General features: G+C 42.7%; 2 protein-coding genes across 12 annotated transcripts in view; one reads left to right on the plus strand and one right to left on the minus strand.

Annotated features, from left to right (window-relative positions):
- The window catches only part of AGFG1 (ArfGAP with FG repeats 1), a 37993-nt gene extending 34638 nt beyond the window's left edge, over positions 1-3355 (plus strand). For all 11 annotated transcript variants that reach the window (XM_077785640.1, XM_077785641.1, XM_077785642.1 and 8 more), the window contains one exon: positions 130-3355. In XM_077785640.1, coding sequence (XP_077641766.1) covers positions 130-189 — 60 coding nt within the window. In that variant the 3' untranslated portion in view covers positions 190-3355. The remainder of the gene's footprint in view (positions 1-129) is intronic.
- Positions 3356-8277: 4922 nt separating this feature from the next.
- On the minus strand, positions 8278-16828 carry SLC19A3 (solute carrier family 19 member 3). Its single transcript, XM_021553697.3, has 6 exons — positions 16798-16828; positions 14863-15019; positions 12112-12928; positions 9990-10182; positions 9347-9488; positions 8278-8587 (listed from the first exon to the last, which is right to left on the minus strand). The coding sequence occupies exons 2-6, from the start codon at positions 15010-15012 to the stop codon at positions 8465-8467; spliced, it is 1425 nt and encodes a 474-aa protein (XP_021409372.2). The 5' UTR covers positions 15013-15019; positions 16798-16828; the 3' UTR covers positions 8278-8464.
- Positions 16829-18472: the final 1644 nt, after the last annotated feature.

An 18472-nucleotide genomic window follows, 5' to 3' on the forward strand; every position in this document is an offset into this window, starting at 1 on the left:
AAAAGCAGATTGCAGTATAAAACAGAAGTATTCCCCAGCAGCTTATTTTAACATATTCTGCATTTGATTTACAGCATGGGAAAAAAATTTAAATACTTGCCTTATTTTTCTTTGTTCCTTTTCCCCCAGGCTGGTGCACCAACAGGACAATTTCCAACAGGAAGCTCATCAACCAATCCTTTCTTATAGCCTTATAGACACTTTACCCAAAAGAACTCTTATGTGGTCACATAACATCTCTGCGCCTCTTGCACTGTTGTCTTGTTTCACTGATATTAGCTTTAAACACAAAAGAAGTCTTTAAGAAGTAAAATAAAAGCCTGCATTGTGTACCTTTAAAAGTTTCAAAAAGAAAAAAAAAACATCCAATACAAAAACAAGAAAACCAACCCCCCACCAGGTAATAACGTGCAAAACAGAGGGCTGTGGTAACATCCTTGAACCTGTGAGGTGGCAGGTAAAAAGTAGCGGTATCACGTGTATTAAAATTGGCTAATAAGTTATTGCAGATACCACACTCATTATGCTGCAGTACTGTACATATTTTTCTTAGAAAATAGCTATTTGTGCATATCAGTATTTGTAACTTTAACACATTGTTATGTGAAAAATGTTACTGGGGAATAGATCAGCCACTTTAAGGTGCTGTTGTATCTCTTGGAATGAATGAGCTGCATCATTTTAACCATTGATATTGGAAGTCACAAAGTTAAATTGAAGGTTTGTTCATTTCTCAAAATGTTTTCCTTTCCTAAGAGCTCTTCTATTTATACATGCCTAAATCTCTAATGTTAGAGGGATACCTGTCTGCATAATAAAGCTGATCATGTTTTGCTACAGTTTGCAGGTGAAAAAATAAATATTAGAAAAAAGAACTGTGTAGCATTATTTCTGTGCAGTAACATTTACTGGATGAAAATGTACACAGTGTCTTGTACACAGATGAAATATCCAAAGCAGTGTATTATAGGTGAGTTGTTTGACATTTTCACATGCCTCACTTGGATGTGGTTCTCTTTGTCCTTGTGATGAAGCATACTGTTCTAGCTCAAGTGAAGTGACCTGTCACACAGGAGAGTGTTAGGTGAGGTTTGGATTGTTTGAATAGAGTATGTCATGAAGGACACTGGAAGCACTGTGAAAGGTAGTTATTGGAGAGAAGGTTTGCAGCAAAAGACACCTAATTATGGGTAACTTCTGACAGGCTCTGAACAAGCCTTAGTTGTGGTCTGAACCGAGTGTATAACAGCAGGCCAAGGGACCACAGATGTAATAGTCCTCTCTTTATTAAAAACTGATGCATATCAGTAAGCGCTCCTGTGGAATATTAAATTTTTTTTTCGAATTTACAGAAATATCTCCTGCCAAACTACAGTGAAATTTGTAGAGGGAAAAATGTCTGGCTTGTCTTCCTCTGTAACAGTGATAAGGTTCGAGAAAAATATAACTGCATCAAAAGTAGTTGGTGTTTTAAACAGAGATAATTTGGCTACCATTCAAGTGTAATACTGGAACTAAGCAAATAATGTAAGTATCTTCTGAATACATAAACTGAAAGCTTAAAGGTTTCTGACCAGCTGGAGAATAAAATTCTTAACAGCTTTCAGGAAAACAGGAATAATAAGGTGAGATTGATTTTTTTTTTTTTGAAGGACATGCAAGTCCATTTGAGATAAAGATGAAAATTCTTTTAAGGCAAGACATTTCACTTGTAATTGACTGCCTGAATGTCAGGTTTTTCTAGGGCATCTGAAAGGTAGACCTATGCTTGTAAAAACATTTATGCTAATTTTGTTGCCTGCCTATGGGGGTAATAATTACTTTTTGTTTGTTTTTGTTTTTTAAACTTTGGAGATACCAAGCAGGAGACAGGCAACTCATAAAACATGCTGCCTGTAAGTTTTCCTTAAATGTCTGCTTTTGTCCTGTTGGTATATTTAAAACAGGCTTGAAATCTCTCTTTTGTTTCTGATGGAGACTGCTTGTGAGTGTGGTGTTCAGTTCAGTTCCCAATGTTCTCTGGGGAATTCACTGAACAAATCCCCAGCAACTGGAGGTTTGCAGGGTACTAGTAACACCCTTACTCTCACCACTGTATTTTAGCACAGCGTAAATAGTTGTAACTCCCTGTTCACCAGCCTCGACTGTTTCGGATAGTAAGAGGTAAATGCAGGGGAGAGTGGGGAACTGCAAGGGTTCAGCAGGGATTGTGGAATACTTAAAAATGCTTAGTCCAGAGAACTGGACCAAATCAAAGAGATGTCTTGTCAATGAGATGAAAAGTTATGGAAGAGCAACAATTCTGTGCCTTCTTCACTTACAGTAGTGTAAATTAGGTTTTGGGCAAGGGCTAATGAGATCAGCATCTATAGAGTTTGTCCTAATCCAAATATTACTGCTGAGATTCTGAAACTGATTGACGTATGCAAGACATGTGGTTTGGAATATGCTGTAGAAGTAGTGGAATACTTCATTTTTCATAACTGAATTAACTGCAGATTAAAGGTTTGCAACTTTTAACTATACACAAGCACACCTCTTTAGTCTGTGTTCACAGATTTTAGATTTGTCAAATTCCAGATAAGCTGAAGATCTTGTATTGTTTTGAGTCTTCTGTATATTGAGCATAAACTGACACCGTAGGTGTTTCATTGATTAGGTTTCAAAGTAGCTTTATTTACAAAATTAATTTTTCACCCGAATTTTAAATGTTTTTGTCATGGAAGTTCTCTGCAGTTCTTTCCTCAATTGTTCACGCAAATAGCATAGTTGCCTAAAAGCTGTATTTTTATGCTTTAGCATCAGAGCACTTCACTTGATTACTTTATGCCCCTTATACAGAAATTAATATGGAGCCCTCCTAGATCAGACTTCAGTCCTAAACATCAGCTGTTACAAGTGTAAGAATGCGGTGGTGTGTTTTTATTTTATTTTATTTGATATTTGTTCAATGCCTGTTCACCCCCCAACCCCCCAGTCTCCTCCTCTCCCCAGTTGTCAATCTCCCCAAGCTCTGCCCTAACCCACTCCCCTCCAAGTTGTCAATCCTCCCTTTCCCTGCCCCTTTCCCCAGAACATTCCCTGTCATTCCTCTCAGCCTCCTCCCCTGCGCCCAGACCCTTCCCTGTCTATTCAGTGAGGCTCAACACCCTATTGGTTACGTTGTGTTACTCCACTCCCCTGTTTCCCCTGATAGGTTTGTCATAGGTTAGTCCTGCCTTAAACTCCTCCCCAGCCCTACCCTCATTGGTTGCTGTTCCTACTCCCCTCCCCTTAAGTTCTGTATAAAACCTTTGTTCGCCCTCTCCCCAAGGTCTTGGGGCTCACCGAATAAATCCATCTTGTTCACCCCCAAGTCCCGTGTCGCCTTCCTCTGTTCCCGCGCCACCGACTGGGACAGCAGAGCACCCCGGGGGGAGCGGCCGCCCGTTCTCTTCCCTCTCGCCGCCCAGCACGCCACCGCTCGGGGTATCGCGGCGAGGGGGGGCGCACGCCACGCGCCGCGACATATGGTAGCAGAGGATGGTTCCCTCCTTCGGCTTTTAGAAGAAACGGAAGAAACGGGCAAATTAGTGAGGGCGCCCGCCTCACAGACGAAGAAGGAGGGAAGAGGAACATCTGCGGCCGTGGGAGCTCTGCATGGTGCTAAGAGGAGCCGGACGCCGAGCGGAGAAGATTGAGGCTCCGGGGCCCTCTTGCGCCCTCGTCATCGTGCTCTCTACCCTGCCCGGGAGCAGCCACGGCCGGGCTGCAAAATTTTTTGGCGGGTAGACTTACCTGAGGGCGAAGAGGGGCGGTCTGGCAGTGGCTCAGGGGAGCCCGGAGAGAAGGGCTGACCGAGAAGGGGTTCCTCGGTCAGCATCAGCGCTGAGACCACCGGAGGTCGATAGTGGCCGACACCAGGGCTTCGGGGACGAGTCCTGGTGTAACGGGAACACCCAGGCCTCCGGAAGGGCCAGACCGAGAGGGAACACCACCAGTTTGAAGGCGATTTTTCCATCAGGCCAAGAAAAAGATCCAAGTCATCACCGCCTAGGCCCAGAAGGTAAGGTGGGCTATGCGGGGGGGAGGGGTCCCCCGACGGGTGGCTGGGTTTCCCACTTTTCTTTTCGCGTTTTAACCCCCGTCTGTGCCCAAGCCAGGGGCTGTAGCCTTGCATGTCCCTGGCAGGCGGGTGGGTTTTTCGTTTCTGGGGGTGGGGGGCTGCTCTTGGGTGGTTCCCTTCCGGGGGGAGCCACTCAGGGTAGTTACCTTTCCCTCAGTCTTCTGTGGGGGCCCATACTTGATCGCTTTTTCTTTTTCTTGAGAGGGTGTTTTTTCTGTCCTCCCCTCCCCAAGCTGGGCTGGCTGGAGGGGGCAGAGAAAAAATACCAATAACGAACAGTTAAGAGGGCGACATGTTAATTATGGAAGGGTTGTTAAAAGAGGCCCTTTATATCCATCTAAGTCAGGCCCCCCTCCTGTAAGTCTCCCTTTGCTTCTGTGAAGCTCCCTTTACCCTCATTCCCTCAGACTTTCCTAAACCTTTTCCATATCCTCCCTTGGGGAGGGCTGTGGCCACGCCGCCCCAAGTGCCCTGCCGGACACTGCTCCAGCCAAGGGCAGTGTACCTGGCACCCCCTTCCAAGATGGCGCTGGCCACGCCGCTTGGAACCCGTTTTCCCGCCGTGACCCTTCTTTTCTGCCCCTAGTTTCCCGCCAGTCCCATCCCTTCCCCCAATGGCCATGCACGGCAATTCCTGCATGAAGCTAGTTCCTATTGGGGAGAGGCGGGGTTGGACATTCCCCTCCTTCTTCTGGCTCCTCCTCTGGTGGGACGGATCGCTGTCGAGGACCTCCCATCAGAGGACCTTCCTTCTTAGGAGATCACTCCCCTTTCTGGGAGGGATCTCCTTCGGGGGAAGGTGGGGCTGAAACCCCAGACCGGGAACCCGCCATTTTGTCTTCCCCCTAAAATGGCGGCATCCCTGTCTACCCTTTACCGATTCCCCTGCTAATCATGACAGTCACTAATCAAGTGATTGTCTGATTCCCCCACCCTATTCCTTAATGTACCTTACCCAATGTTCCTTTTTATTTAACTACAAAATCTTCTTTTTACTTCTAATCACTTTCCGAATAATTTATTTGTTAAGTTATATTTTATAGAAAGAAAGGCTGCATTTGTGATCATCAGTGCTACAAGGATCACGTAGCTGCTGCGCTACTTTAGGCTTGCTGCATTGCTGCGAGGTTTAAAATTTATTAGTTATATTTAGTTAATCTTCTAATATAAATTATTCAAATTATTTTATTTAGTTGTTTTTGTTAGAATCATTTGGATAATATAGTTTTATATTAAATCTACATCTTAATTGTTTTCAGTTTATCAATTACTTTATTTGATTGTGTTATTAGACAAAAAATTGTCCGATTTAATTATTTAATTCCAATAATTCTATTTTAATCATTCTAATTCAATTATTTAGTCTAAATTCTGTTAATTATTTCCTTCTATTTCAATCACCTGATTTTTAATTAAAAATCCTACTCCTCTTCCCTCTCCCTTTTCCCTGAAGTCGGGCATTCTCAGACAGTCATCCCGGTGTCGTCCGCAGGCAGAATCTGGGCTCTCTGAGAATGCCCTAGACTCCCCGCAGGACAGTGTAGCCACTGTCCCTGCCTCTGCCCCTTCCCCCCAAGTCCCATCTTTATTATCATTGTTTGTTATAATTGTTTTATTAAAATTCAAATATTTCATTTCAATTGTTTTATTTCAGTTATTTCAATTAAATTCCAATATTTATTTCTGTTTGTTTTCAATCACTTAACCATTCCATCTGATATTATTTATATTATTTTAGATTGCTACTTAGAGCAGCGAAACAGCAAGTTTTAGGTAGTCTTGTGTCTGATATAAGAACAATTTAGCCAGACAAAGTTGCAGGCCAGTCCCTCAACCTGAGCCAAGCAGCAGCAGTTCCCGCACCGCCAGTTCCAGCTCCTCCACACAGCCACCCATCTCCAACTGGCTCAACAGCAGCAGCGACAAACCCAGCCTCCGCGCTGATGAAATTAAGCCACATCTTGTGGATGTAGACATGAGGAGTGGAGCAGTTTATGTCGCAGAGATTGGAGCCCAACAAGTACAAAAATACGTACCCTTAAGCTGATGATTTCACACAAATGCCATGGCACAAAGCTGTGAGACATTTAAGACCTATGACCACATTTCCTTGAATTCTTTATAGCTTGTGTTTTCTTAGACAGAACTGCATAAGTGCTCCCAGAACTCTAAAGATAAGACTCTGTCCTAGCTGTTCTGGAGTTCTGAAGAAATACTTGGTCTTGAACTCTTACTCCCTTAAGTAATGATATGATATTACTTTTGTTGAGATTGTAAAATGATAAGCATTTTAATTTTATTATATAAAAGTTTACAAACACCACTGTTCATCTTAAGTACATGGGGTCAATAGCTCTTCTTAGCCTGTGTATTGCCAAATGGTCAGAAATGTCTGAAAGAAGTTTTATAAATTATTTCCTGGGAGAAGAGCACTCCATTTCAATGTTTCCTCACATTGATCTCCGAATGGTCGTGCTAATACTGTCCAACAGAAAATATAAGAATGTGTCACAATGTTAAATCAGATGCTGCTGGATGTTTGTGTCAGTACTGGCATCTGCCTTAGGTGTTTACACTTTAAACTAAATTAAAATTATCTGCACAGCAGCCAAAAATTAATTCTTAACTAAATTGGTTTTTAACCTTATTTAATTTATATCAACATGAGTTTTCAGTTCCATAAGATTTCATAGTGGAAAATATTGAGGTTCAAGTCATGTAAGTTCTTCCAGAAAAACAAATTACAATTTGCTAGAAAAGTCTTAATCGGCAGTAGGGACTGGGAGACATATGGTTTTTTTCTGAGTTAATTGAAGCTCTGTCATTTAACAGCAAAGCATCTGTTTTGATTTATTTCCAGAACTCAGATTTCATCAACTTCATTAATGTGTAGAGTTAAGTTTTTTACACTATATTATAGCACATGTCTCTAAGCTTTGTCCTAAAGTACTTCAAAATTTTTATTTCATGTGGTCCATTTACTTTTGTATTATATACCAAAAACAATTTTGTATATTTCATATTAAGTAATCCTGTAATCGTAATTAGTTTATATTTTTCTGATAGTTTTCAACTTATGTCCATTTAGTAATTTGTAATTTTACCATATGATTTTACTGTATCTTGAATATGAGGTTTGTATTATTTATATGATGTATTGATATGTTTAAACACCAAAACTCTCCTTCCTTTTGTAAAAAGAAAGGGGGAGATGCGGTGGTGTGTTTTTATTTTATTTTATTTGATATTTGTTCAATGCCTGTTCACCCCCCAACCCCCCAGTCTCCTCCTCTCCCCAGTTGTCAATCTCCCCAAGCTCTGCCCTAACCCACTCCCCTCCAAGTTGTCAATCCTCCCTTTCCCTGCCCCTTTCCCCAGAACATTCCCTGTCATTCCTCTCAGCCTCCTCCCCTGCGCCCAGACCCTTCCCTGTCTATTCAGTGAGGCTCAACACCCTATTGGTTACGTTGTGTTACTCCACTCCCCTGTTTCCCCTGATAGGTTTGTCATAGGTTAGTCCTGCCTTAAACTCCTCCCCAGCCCTACCCTCATTGGTTGCTGTTCCTACTCCCCTCCCCTTAAGTTCTGTATAAAACCTTTGTTCGCCCTCTCCCCAAGGTCTTGGGGCTCACCGAATAAATCCATCTTGTTCACCCCCAAGTCCCGTGTCGCCTTCCTCTGTTCCCGCGCCACCGACTGGGACAGCAGAGCACCCCGGGGGGAGCGGCCGCCCGTTCTCTTCCCTCTCGCCGCCCAGCACGCCACCGCTCGGGGTATCGCGGCGAGGGGGGGCGCACGCCACGCGCCGCGACATAAGAAGATGCTACACTTGCAGGAAAGTCCTGAGTTCTGTAAGGCAGTTGCGATGTCCAGTTGCAAAAGCCTTAAGATTTCCAAAGGCCTCTGCAACAAATTTTCTGACAGGTCATTGTATGGTTCAACTGCTTTACATTCCCTCGGCATGTCTGATGGTCTTCTGTCAGTAAATAAATTGCCTTAAATTTTTGCATTTGATAGAAATACTCAGTAGAAGGTTGTTCTGTGATGTTCACACCAACTCTGGTGTGAGGTTGAGGCATTTGTATGTCATTGTGCTCACTGAGCCTTAATAGAAGTTTGTATGTCAGATCACTAAACTTGAATTAGAAGACTGGGGAATGTTTGTATTAAACTCCTGGTGAAGAAAATGGACCAAATGCATCATCCTGTTGACAAAGCTCTCTGTACAGTAGGGTCATAAACAGCTTGCTTCAACCTGGACCAGTTTTGCTTGATTGAACGTTATATTTCTCTTGATTGTTGTCCAGATGATGGAGCCTTCTGCATTGTTGCTTGTAATGATTGCTTTTGTCTCGGTTGTTAAAGGGCAGTGCTTTCAGCAGCCACACTTGTATTTCTGCATTTGATGGAAATTATGGTGTATATGCTTCTGATCAGGAAAATTCCAGTTGTGACTATGAAGTAGCTGCCATAAATGAGAAACTGGGAAATGGAGGTGGGGAAGGAGAAAAGTTGTTATCTAACAGCAAAAACAGTTTTTGACTCTAAGGGGTGTCCTTCATTACTGCCTTCCCTTCCCTGTCACCTGTGCCCATAATGACCCCATCTTGAGCGGATTCAAGAAGTCTGGACTACTTGACTTTACACTGTAGAAGTTCTGTGGTTGTAAAAGGGGGAAAGAATGTTCTGTTATGTACTTCTCCACCTCAGTAAGGGAGGACAGCTGTCCTGCAGTTTGTCTCTTCTCTGGAAACATGAAACCTAGAGACTTAGACTCATTTAATGTCTAAGTTTAAACTAATTTTAGAAATTTAATGGGGAATTGGAATGAGTTAATTTTCAGAATTACAGTAACTTTTAAAATGTGTGTGCTGGAACTATGTAACTTGGAATTACCCTAGTAATAGACCCATAGGTTGTCTTTCAGCTGGCTTCCTGCTTCTCGTTGGGGTATTTTGACTATAAACTTGTGAATAGTAATCCTTTATTTTAAAGAATACCCAGAGTAATAGGTAAAACTTTGTCCTCTGTTCTGTGAACACAGAATATTTTCGAGTCACCCCAGCATTGGGAGACCTAGAGGACAAGCAGGTTGTAGTAGTTCAAGCCAGTTCACTTCAAATTAACCTTTTTCCAGTTGAGTAACTGTCCTGAGCTTGCACATTACCACAGGCTAATCTTGGAGTAGAGCCTGCTTTGGAGGAGAGTAGGGGAACTAAGCAGTGGGACTCAGCAGCTTACCTGAGTGCTGATATCCAGTCCCAGACCTCTTGAATCTACTACAACAACAGTTAATATCGTCTGAATCACCAATGCAACAAAGTTGTTGAAGCCAAACATCAAAGCATAACGCTCCATGCTGAGGTTGACAGCAATCTGAAACCTGACAATGAATGCACAGGTTCACAAAACCGTAGAGAGCAAAGACAGGTGGATGCACTTTACTTACGGGAACAGTTTAATGTGCACAGAGCACTCTTCAAAGGGCAAGGCCACTTTGGCTATTAAGCTTTATCAGCTTCTTTTTGACAGAAATTTCTTGTTTTTTTCTGGCCTTGTGGCTTTTGTGCATCTTATTTACCCTTGACTTGAATGAATAATTTTACTAAATATCTGTGTATATTCATTGGATCATTTTGAGAATACTCAGACTTTGGTCATTGAACAGCCAAGTGCAGAAGCGACCTTGTTCTGACTTGGAGTGCACTATGGTAACGGTTAGGTCTTATAATTTTATCCTGTTTTATACAGGCTAGAAACAATATATGCTGCTGTCATAACCTATTTATATTTATATCTAGGGAAAGGTCTAGTAAAATTTTGATAAATGTAAAAATTTGACAGTGATTTAAATCAAGTCAGAACAGTTGTATGTTGTACTTACGTTGCTATTGTTATAAGGAGCATATAGCATGCTTTAAATGTAAGGTAACCAGCATAACATGCCCAGATGTTGTCAGTGAAGTGCATGAGAAGCAGAGAACCAGCATCCAGTGCAGAGAAAATTCCCAAAGCCAATTCTCCAGAGAGATCCCAGTTTACTTTGACATATCCAACTGCCATGGATGTTGCTGAACCTAAAAATTGAAAAGTAGTAATTAAAACTTCAAAACATTATCATTGAGAGCCATTGCATAACTGTAATTGGATCATGCCAGGAGCTCTTCTGTCTTGGTTACAGTGGACTTTGGTAATGGATTATATTTCTTGTGGGAGTCTTCCATTAGGATGATTTCCTCCTTGCTTAGACTCTTCACTGACTGAAGGGCTTTGGGAGAGTGCCTCATGCTGGAGGCAGCAGTGCACAATCTATTGTTGCTCCATTTTTAAACAACTACAAGCAAAAATAAGAACCCCACCAAGCATTTTCTGCCAAAATATGTATAATGAGTTTAGTTACCTCATGTGAAGTTCTTTATGGAAAGAAAACCTTAGCACTGCATGCTTTTTTTAAAAAATAGAAGTCTATTTTCAGTTTCTGGTGAAAAACCTTATGAAAATGCATTTGTCAATGTCTTATTGGCCACCACATGTAGCAAAATCCTTACTTGAGTCTATTACAGTGTAGCAAACCCCATGTTATCAAGTGGGCACAAAAACTGGACTTACTTTGCTGGTTTTATGTGCTCTTCATCAGAATTCCAAAAATTGAAATAAACCATCCCCTTTGGTCCAACCCTGCCACAAGCAGTGGTTCCCAGTGCTTGTGAGTGCCTTCTGCACTCTGAAGTTGTGTCAAGTGCCAGAGGGTGTAAGTGCAAGAAAGACTTGGGGAACACTACTCAAAGCAGTAGTTGGAAGTCTGGAGTAGCTTCAGTAAAATGGATTTTCATGCTGATTGCAGGGAGGAAAAGTAAACTGACAATTCCCTGTAGAAGTGTGGGATACAGCTTGTGGAATGTAGGGAGAGACAACTGTGTAAATGGGAGCTCCAAAAGGAGGCTGTATTGGTACTGCACAGCTAAGTAAATGAAGTTTCACATTACCCATATTCTTCTCTTCTGTAGCTGAAGAGAAATGGAATTTGGGTGGACCAGGTAACTAGAGAGAGTCAGAATGGCTGATGTTGGAAGAGAGGTGGAGATCACATGGCCCTGCTAAAAGCTGAGTCAACTAAAGGAAGCTGCTCAGGATGGTGACTAGGTTTTGACTCTAGGATGGGGAGTCCACACCTCTGGCCAACCTGTTCCTGTTTAAAATCACCCTTGGAATAAAAATGTTCTGTGTTTAAGCGGAACTTCGCTTGATTTTGTGCCCCTTGACTCTTATCCTGTCACTGGGTACCACTGGGAAGAGCCTGGTTTCATCCTCTTTGCTTCTCCCCTTCAAGCCTCTGTGCACATTAATAAGATTCCTTGTTTTTCAAGGGTAAACACTTAAAATGTTCTCACCCTTGTCACATTACAGAAATGGTTTCACAAAAAAGTTGGAAGGGACCCACAAGGATCATCAAGTCGAACTCTGAAGTGAATGGCCCATACAGGGGTTGAATACACAACCTTTATTGTGGCAAACATGCCAATCAGGACACAGATGTAGTCACAGAATATTTATTGAGGAGCACTTAGACTGGAATGATTTTTAATCCAGTGTCTAAATAGACAATTTCACAGTATGCTCTGAGTAATATTTAGAGTAGTGCATCTCCTAACATGTTCTTTTAATTCTTAAACCAGCCAGTTTAAGGTGTATTTGGAGGAGGAATATGCAAGATATCATTGCACAGGATTTTGATGTGCTTACTTGAGGTTAAAGACATGGTCTAAACTGAGCTGTAAACATAAAACTCTTAAAACGTTTTGGCAGAATGAGTCTCCTCTGAGAAGGAAAAGCTTATTTATATATGTTTTTAAGACTGATTTTTAAGAGCCCACTGTAAACCTTATAGTAAAATCATGCTTTGCATACTGCATCTCTGTCAGTTTACTTTAGTCCTCACAGGAGCTGGAAAGGCACCAAACACACTGCACAGGATGGGTTGCAAGTACCGGCAAATGATTGCTTACCCAAAAAAGTTGCTATTGCTTCGACAGCTCCGTTGTACACAGCAGAGCTGTGCGAGGGGGCTCGGAAGTCCCACAGCACCTGCACATAATTCACCACCTGGTTAAAGCCAGCCGTGGCCAGAGCCCACCACAGGGACCAGTAGAGGAGCTTGCGGGAGCCGTAGCAATCCCTCAGGTCCCTGCCCAGCTGCAGCAGCACGCTGAGCACGCGCCTGTGGGGCCCGGCCCTGCCAGCCTGGGGCTGGGGGCTCGCGGCCCTGGCAGCAGCATCGGGGCTCCTTTCCTCTTGGCAGCTCCAGGGCCCGCGGGCAGCGCCCGCAGGCAGCCCTTTGCCAGGCCCTGGCAGAGGCTCAGGGGCATCTTTCTTGTGGAAGAACATGCTCCTCTGGGGCATGGGCAGGAAGAAGGCGCACAGGAATGCCAGGGACACGGAAGCCAAGGTAATGGCGTTGAGGTAGAAGTAGGAGACGTGTGCTAAGGACACCAGCAGCTGTCCCAGCACGGCGGCCACGGTGGCTGCCACCAGAGTGGCACTCCTGCAGTAGCTGGTGACCCTCTGGTAGTGTTGGGTGCTGACCACGCTGTAGATGTAGGCATAATAGGCCACCTCGGTGGCTGTGACCATGCCATAGAAGAATTCCACCAGCTGCATGGCCAGTACGCCACGTGCAAAGAGCAGCAGGAGCCACGTGAGGATGAGGCTGATGCCCTGCAGGAGGAGGACGGGCTTGTAGCGCACATAGTCTGTGAGCAGGAACACTGGGAAAAGGAGAGCCAGGTAGGAGTATGTCCAAACTGGCAGAATCTGGTTGGTAACCTAGAACACAACAAAAGTGGAAACGTTAAAGCAAAGAAGCAATACAGCCCCAACCCCCCATACATTTAAAATACCTTTTGGTAGGTGTTACTGCTGAAGCAACATAGTTGTGATTATATGAAACGTTGAGTTGTGTGAACTGTGCAGGCTTATACTGCTTTCAGGTACAAGCCTGTGACTTCAGTGTGTAAAGACTAAAGATAGTGATGCTGTGCTCCACTAAAAAACCAGATTGATTGGCTTAAAATTTCCAGTAAAGGCCTATGAAGAAGGCAGGTTTTGATGGGGAGCTGTTTAAAGCACTTGTAACTTTGTGTCTGATATAAGTCTCTAGTTTCAAACCCTATTCCCTACTGTGCCTGAAAATGATGGCCTGTTTTAACTTAATGTGAGTAATTGTATACCTTTGGTCACCTCTTTCCCTTGTTAGATATATAAAAAAAAAAAAAAAAAACAACAAAAAAACATGTGCCTCTTACAGAGGGGAACTGGAACTGCACATAGTGTGTAGCTGCTACTAAGGTATTGCATCATCTATGCTTTTTTCTGATTTAAAGTGTAAGAAGTAAGGAAGTCTTTCAGTAAGTTGGAGTTCAATGCATAGATGCCTTGTGAAGGAATTATTTATCTTTTTTTTTTTTAATTGTTCTGAGTTTGGGTTGGAAGGTGCTGTTTGTGGTTGCCACTAAAGCTCAGTTCTTGCCCAGACAGTTTGGGCACACCTGGGGCATGTATCCCTTTTACATGTACATCACAAAGTGACCTTCTTCTGTGACTCTACGTCGTGTGTCTTGGGGAGATCTTGCCCAGTAATTGTGGAGCTTGCTGAGGTATCCATACCTGATATCTTGTTCTCTGCCTAAGTAATTAGACTAGAAAGGAACTGTATTAAATGCTGGAGGAATGCTTTTTACTTCTGAACAGGTACTGGAATGAGTTGCATGGTGAGCTGCAGGTTCACTGTACCTTTCTGTGTGACTTATTTTGTTTCTCTGAATTTAGAATTACCTCATGGAATTAACTCACTGGATGTGAGTTTGACTGAAAGAGATAATATCTGTACTGTGCTTGATTTTGAGTTAAGGATTCTTGCTGAAATCAGAACTAAGGTATTCTGTGATGCTATCTGTGTGATTTATATAAGATACAATGCTTTCATTTGTGCTTAAAAGAATTAAAAGCGGGGAGAAAAAACTCCTTGACTACCTAAACCACAAATACCTTTTTTCAGCAGAAACCTTGGGTTCACAGTGTGCTGGTAGATTCTGCCTTAACATTTGCTACTGCACATCAGGAATGACTGTTCTTCATATTAGCAGTATGTGGGTGTAGCAAGCCTGTGTTTTCTAATTATACCATTAGCTCCATGACTCAGCCACGTGTTAACCATGTCCCCTTTTGTTGGGAGGTGTACTCCTGAAGCAGCCAGTGTTGAACATAGGAGCATAGCAAGGAAGCTTGGAGTGCGTGTTTTTGTCAAAAAACCCCAATGTTTCTGAACATGAACCTGATGTCCACAGGTTAATGAATGCATGAATTACAGGGAATATAGGAAATAAGCTTACAACTCCTAAGGGGAAGGCTGCTTAGCTGGCAAGGCTGCTTAGCTTTCTTATGTTTTTAAATTCTGTCAGTGTAATCAATTCCATGGTAAGTATAAATAATTGTCTCTTCTGTGGTGGAGAGAGGAACTAGCCTCTTTTTGCCAACCAGCCTGATTTTGCCAAAAATATCAACCACCAGAGGGGTTTCAAAGTCCTAGGAATGTAGGGATTTTAAAGTTTGGACCCCCTGCCAAAGAGTACTCTTTTCCAGAAGCATCTTAAATATGGACCTTTAGATAAAATATTCACACTTCATCTTCCCTTCAGTTGCTGCTGTAAGGCCTAATGCTTTAAGCATTTTAGTTACTGCTTAAGAGAATAGTTACATACCTCTTCAGCCGTTAGGTTTTTGTCTGGCCCTGTTAGATAGGGGGTGAGAAAAGATTCTGATGGCCTCATTGTGGTGAAAAATCCATTTGCACAGATGATCACCGTGGGATAAATCCAGCTGTGGCTTACAGCTCCCTTCCAGCAATCCATAATTTATCTAAACAAATAAAAAAAAGGTGACAAAGGAAGAATAGATGCTCTTCACAGCTGGTAAAAATTCATTTTCAGGTTTACTTTTTAACTAAACCTACACTTAGTCCCCTGAAGCTACAACCACCAGTGAGGGCTGTGGTGGTGGCACCCAGTGTAACTGTACTTAGGGGGATGGGTGGCAGTGTGGCCCGCATGTGCAAATGTAACCAAACCACTGATCTCAAGCTCTCCTGCACTGAGCTGCACGCCTGGATCTCCTGTTAGGCTGGGACACCTCTGGCAGTTACTCCTGAGGCTGAGATTCTTTGCTGCAGCCCAGTCTTGGTAAGTGACTAACGGTGTGCTCCGCCTCGGAACCTTGGCTAAGTCATATAAAGAACTTATTGCAGGTATTGTGTAATCCTTTAGGTGGAAGGATGACCAAATCGGGGACCAGGAGTGGGTCTAAGCTGCACCCAGGCTCCTCTCTGAGAGGAGTTTGGAACCCAGTGACTTAGTAGGAGGGTCTCTGACAGTTTTACCTGATCTTGTCATCTCTGCACTAAGTCAAGCACACTATCCTGTTGAGTCTTGTTAAAGCACCATCACATCTACCACTGAACTTTGTTATATTGATAAAGGGCATTGTTGCTTCTGTCTGGTGAGTGAAGTGCATGGCTCCAGCTGTGCCACGTGCCTAAGCCAATGTTCCCTTCTTGGAACCTTCCTGGCATCACAGCTGTAGCTTGGAAATGGGCAACTGGATCAAGGTGCATCAGCCCTGGTAAACTCTGTATTGTCTGTCAAAGGTTGTTCATAGTAACGTGCTTAGGGCTGAGTGGCTGTGCTGTAGCAGAATAAAGTTCCATTACAGTCTCATTTCTGAATTTATGAATGAGCTATGTGTGAGATTAAAGCTCATTCTGTGTGCTCAAGGAGGTTTTCTTCTGTTGATTTGCAAATCTGTTTGATTTTTTTGTTGATTTGACTTAATGACCATGCAAACTTTCTTGATGGCAATAAAAGCCATCAGGCAGCTCAACCCATTGTGACCTCAGTTTCCTTAAAATGCTTTAACACTAACCATGTTTCTTGCATTCGAGTCACTGGAGAGAATAAAGAAAGATCCAGATACAGTCTGCTCATGGTACCTGCTTAGACTTAGAATAGAAAACTATTGACTTCACTTTTGAAAGTGACAACCAAAAGGAAAAGCAGGCTTGTTTCTTCTGTGTAGTTGGCAGCAAAAAGAAGTCTAGAAAGATTTGGGTTTTAAAGTTTATTTTACTACTTTTGTGTTAAAAAGTCAATTTCACTGATCCTGAAAATAAGTGAAACAGTGTTTTCAATCATAAGCAAATGAAAGCAAAGCACTAGCTGATGTTTAATCATGCTGCTACAAGCTGTGTATCTTAAATTGCTGAATTCCACTCTATAGCAGGCACTTTTGAAAAAGGGCTTTTGCTTGCACCGTGAGATGATATCCATTAAAACTTAATATAAATTGTATGTTATAAAGACAATATTTTTGTGATCTCAGAGGAATGTTAGAAAAAACAGCCCTTACCTTGTAACGTGATTTTTATAAATTGCCTCTGTCATCTTTCTCTTACAAATAATTGTAAATAAAATATAGTCTCTAGTATCTTCAACTCAAGACCTTATTTTAAATGTGATTAAAAATATAAAAATTAAGCCCTGGGCTTATCAGTAACATCTGCAGAAATCTTGCATCACCTCCAAATGCACTGAGCAAGTGAGTAGCTAGCACACTCCTGAATAATTCCAACAGTGATGAATTACCTGTCAGGGCTCTGGCTGTGGTGCATTTCCTGTGGATTCAGGTGCAGTTCTTCCTATGATGGCTTTGTCTTGCAGAGAAGTCAGAAAACCACCCTTTTGAGCTGGTGGTAGTCAGAAATTTCTGTAACTTTTTTCCAAGAAGTTATTTCTAAACTTGATAAAATGTTATCAGAATTTAAATAATAATAGTAACAACTTGTCATAGCTGTTCTTGCAGAACTTGTCCATGAAGATTGCAGAGAAAGTGTTCTTTATGGATTTTGTCAGCAAACTGAGTTCTATTTTTAAGATAAAACTATAAGACTTAGTGCAGCTAATGATTAATAAAACCTGTTGTGACAAGAAAGCAATGATTGCATTCTTTCTGTTAATAAATATCTTTAAGAGCTCTGGTCTCTGATTCATGGCAAGGCAGATAACCAGTTTTACAGTTTGTGCTAACAGTGTCCTTGTCCCATGCAGAGCACAGAAGCCACTGGGCTCGTGGGGTGTGCTCTGACTGTCCTGGCTTTGCTGGGGCTTTGGGAGGTAGGACAGCACATGCTTCCTACTATTAATTGGCCAGGAACTACTTCTGTATGATGACAGATCTGTCATTTAAGGACAAATGAGCAAAATTAAATTGCTAAATCTAGGTTCCAAGCTAAAAAATTAACAGGCTTGCTTCAGAGAAATGTTGCGCTTTTCTTTCCTTTACCCATTTTTTTAGAGTGTACTGCCTGCATCTTCCAAGGTTCATCAGAGGCTGGAGTTCACCCTGAAGCTGTTGGTAGCATGTGTGTTGACCATGGGAGCAGATGCTGGAGGGCCCTTTGTGAGCTCTACAGAGCCTGGTCTGGTCCTGCAGGTATGGGAGATTCCCTCAGTGCTGAGGTGTGGTGCAAGCAGGCAGGAAGTGCTCAGGGGAGCCAGGCCTGCCTCTGCCCTTCATCCTCCTCCCTGGCCAAGCGCTTCTGAGGCAGGGAAAGAGCCTTGGGAAGAGAAGGTGCTGCTGGGCAGGGGCTGAAAGGGCTGCTGGCTCATGTTTCTGTGGTAGCCCACACAGTGCTTGGGCAGCACCTGCATGTTTTGAATACAAACACACTATTTGTTCCTTCCTTGTTTGCTCAAACTGGCCATATCAGATTGTTGGACTGTATCTTCATGGAAGATTTGTGCCCAAACCCACCAATGTTTCAAAGGTAATTAGTGGTGTATTTAGAGGGGGTTTCAGCTATGGGGAGGAATGTGCCCAGCTCTGGAGTTCCATGTTTGCATGGAAGCCTTTAACACACTGGAATTAAAACAAGCCATACTAAAAGCTGCTAGGAGGGGTGGATGTTTTGAGAATGTCCTTTTCCTGCAGAACTAAACAGTCTGTGGTTCCAGATTTCCTTGTAACCTGCCAGGTCTCAACTATCTCCTCTCCAGAGTTTGTGTGTGCAGGTACACAAACACACAGGTGCATGTGTATATCTTACTCTTGTAGAAACCTCTGATTGCTGGGTGAGTTCTGATTTGCAGCTGAAAACCCAGGATAGCAAGGCCTTGTCTTTCTCCTCCTAACACTCCCAAGGGCTGCTTTCTTCTTCCCCTATTCCCCCCATAATGCTTCCTGCCAGCTTCCAATGTCAGAATCATTATTTTGGAGCTTAGAGAGAATAGGAATTGATTCATTTTTATTTAAAGTCTTTAA

This window comes from Lonchura striata, chromosome 10 (genome assembly GCF_046129695.1).
Source record: "Lonchura striata isolate bLonStr1 chromosome 10, bLonStr1.mat, whole genome shotgun sequence".
In the NCBI taxonomy this organism is placed as follows: Eukaryota; Metazoa; Chordata; class Aves; order Passeriformes; family Estrildidae; genus Lonchura; species Lonchura striata.

Excerpts from the sequence above, each read along its gene's own strand:
- SLC19A3 (XM_021553697.3), bottom strand. The coding sequence starts at position 15,012 with ATGGATTGCTGGAAGGGAGCTGTAAGCCACAGCTGGATTTATCCCACG. Across the intron at positions 10,183-12,111 it reads AGCAATAGCAACTTTTTTGG|GTTCAGCAACATCCATGGCA; the intron begins GTAAGCAATCAT and ends TTCAATTTTTAG. Across the intron at positions 8,588-9,346 it reads GACTGGATATCAGCACTCAG|TTTCTCATTTATGGCAGCTA; the intron begins GTAAGCTGCTGA and ends TCCATTTCCCAG.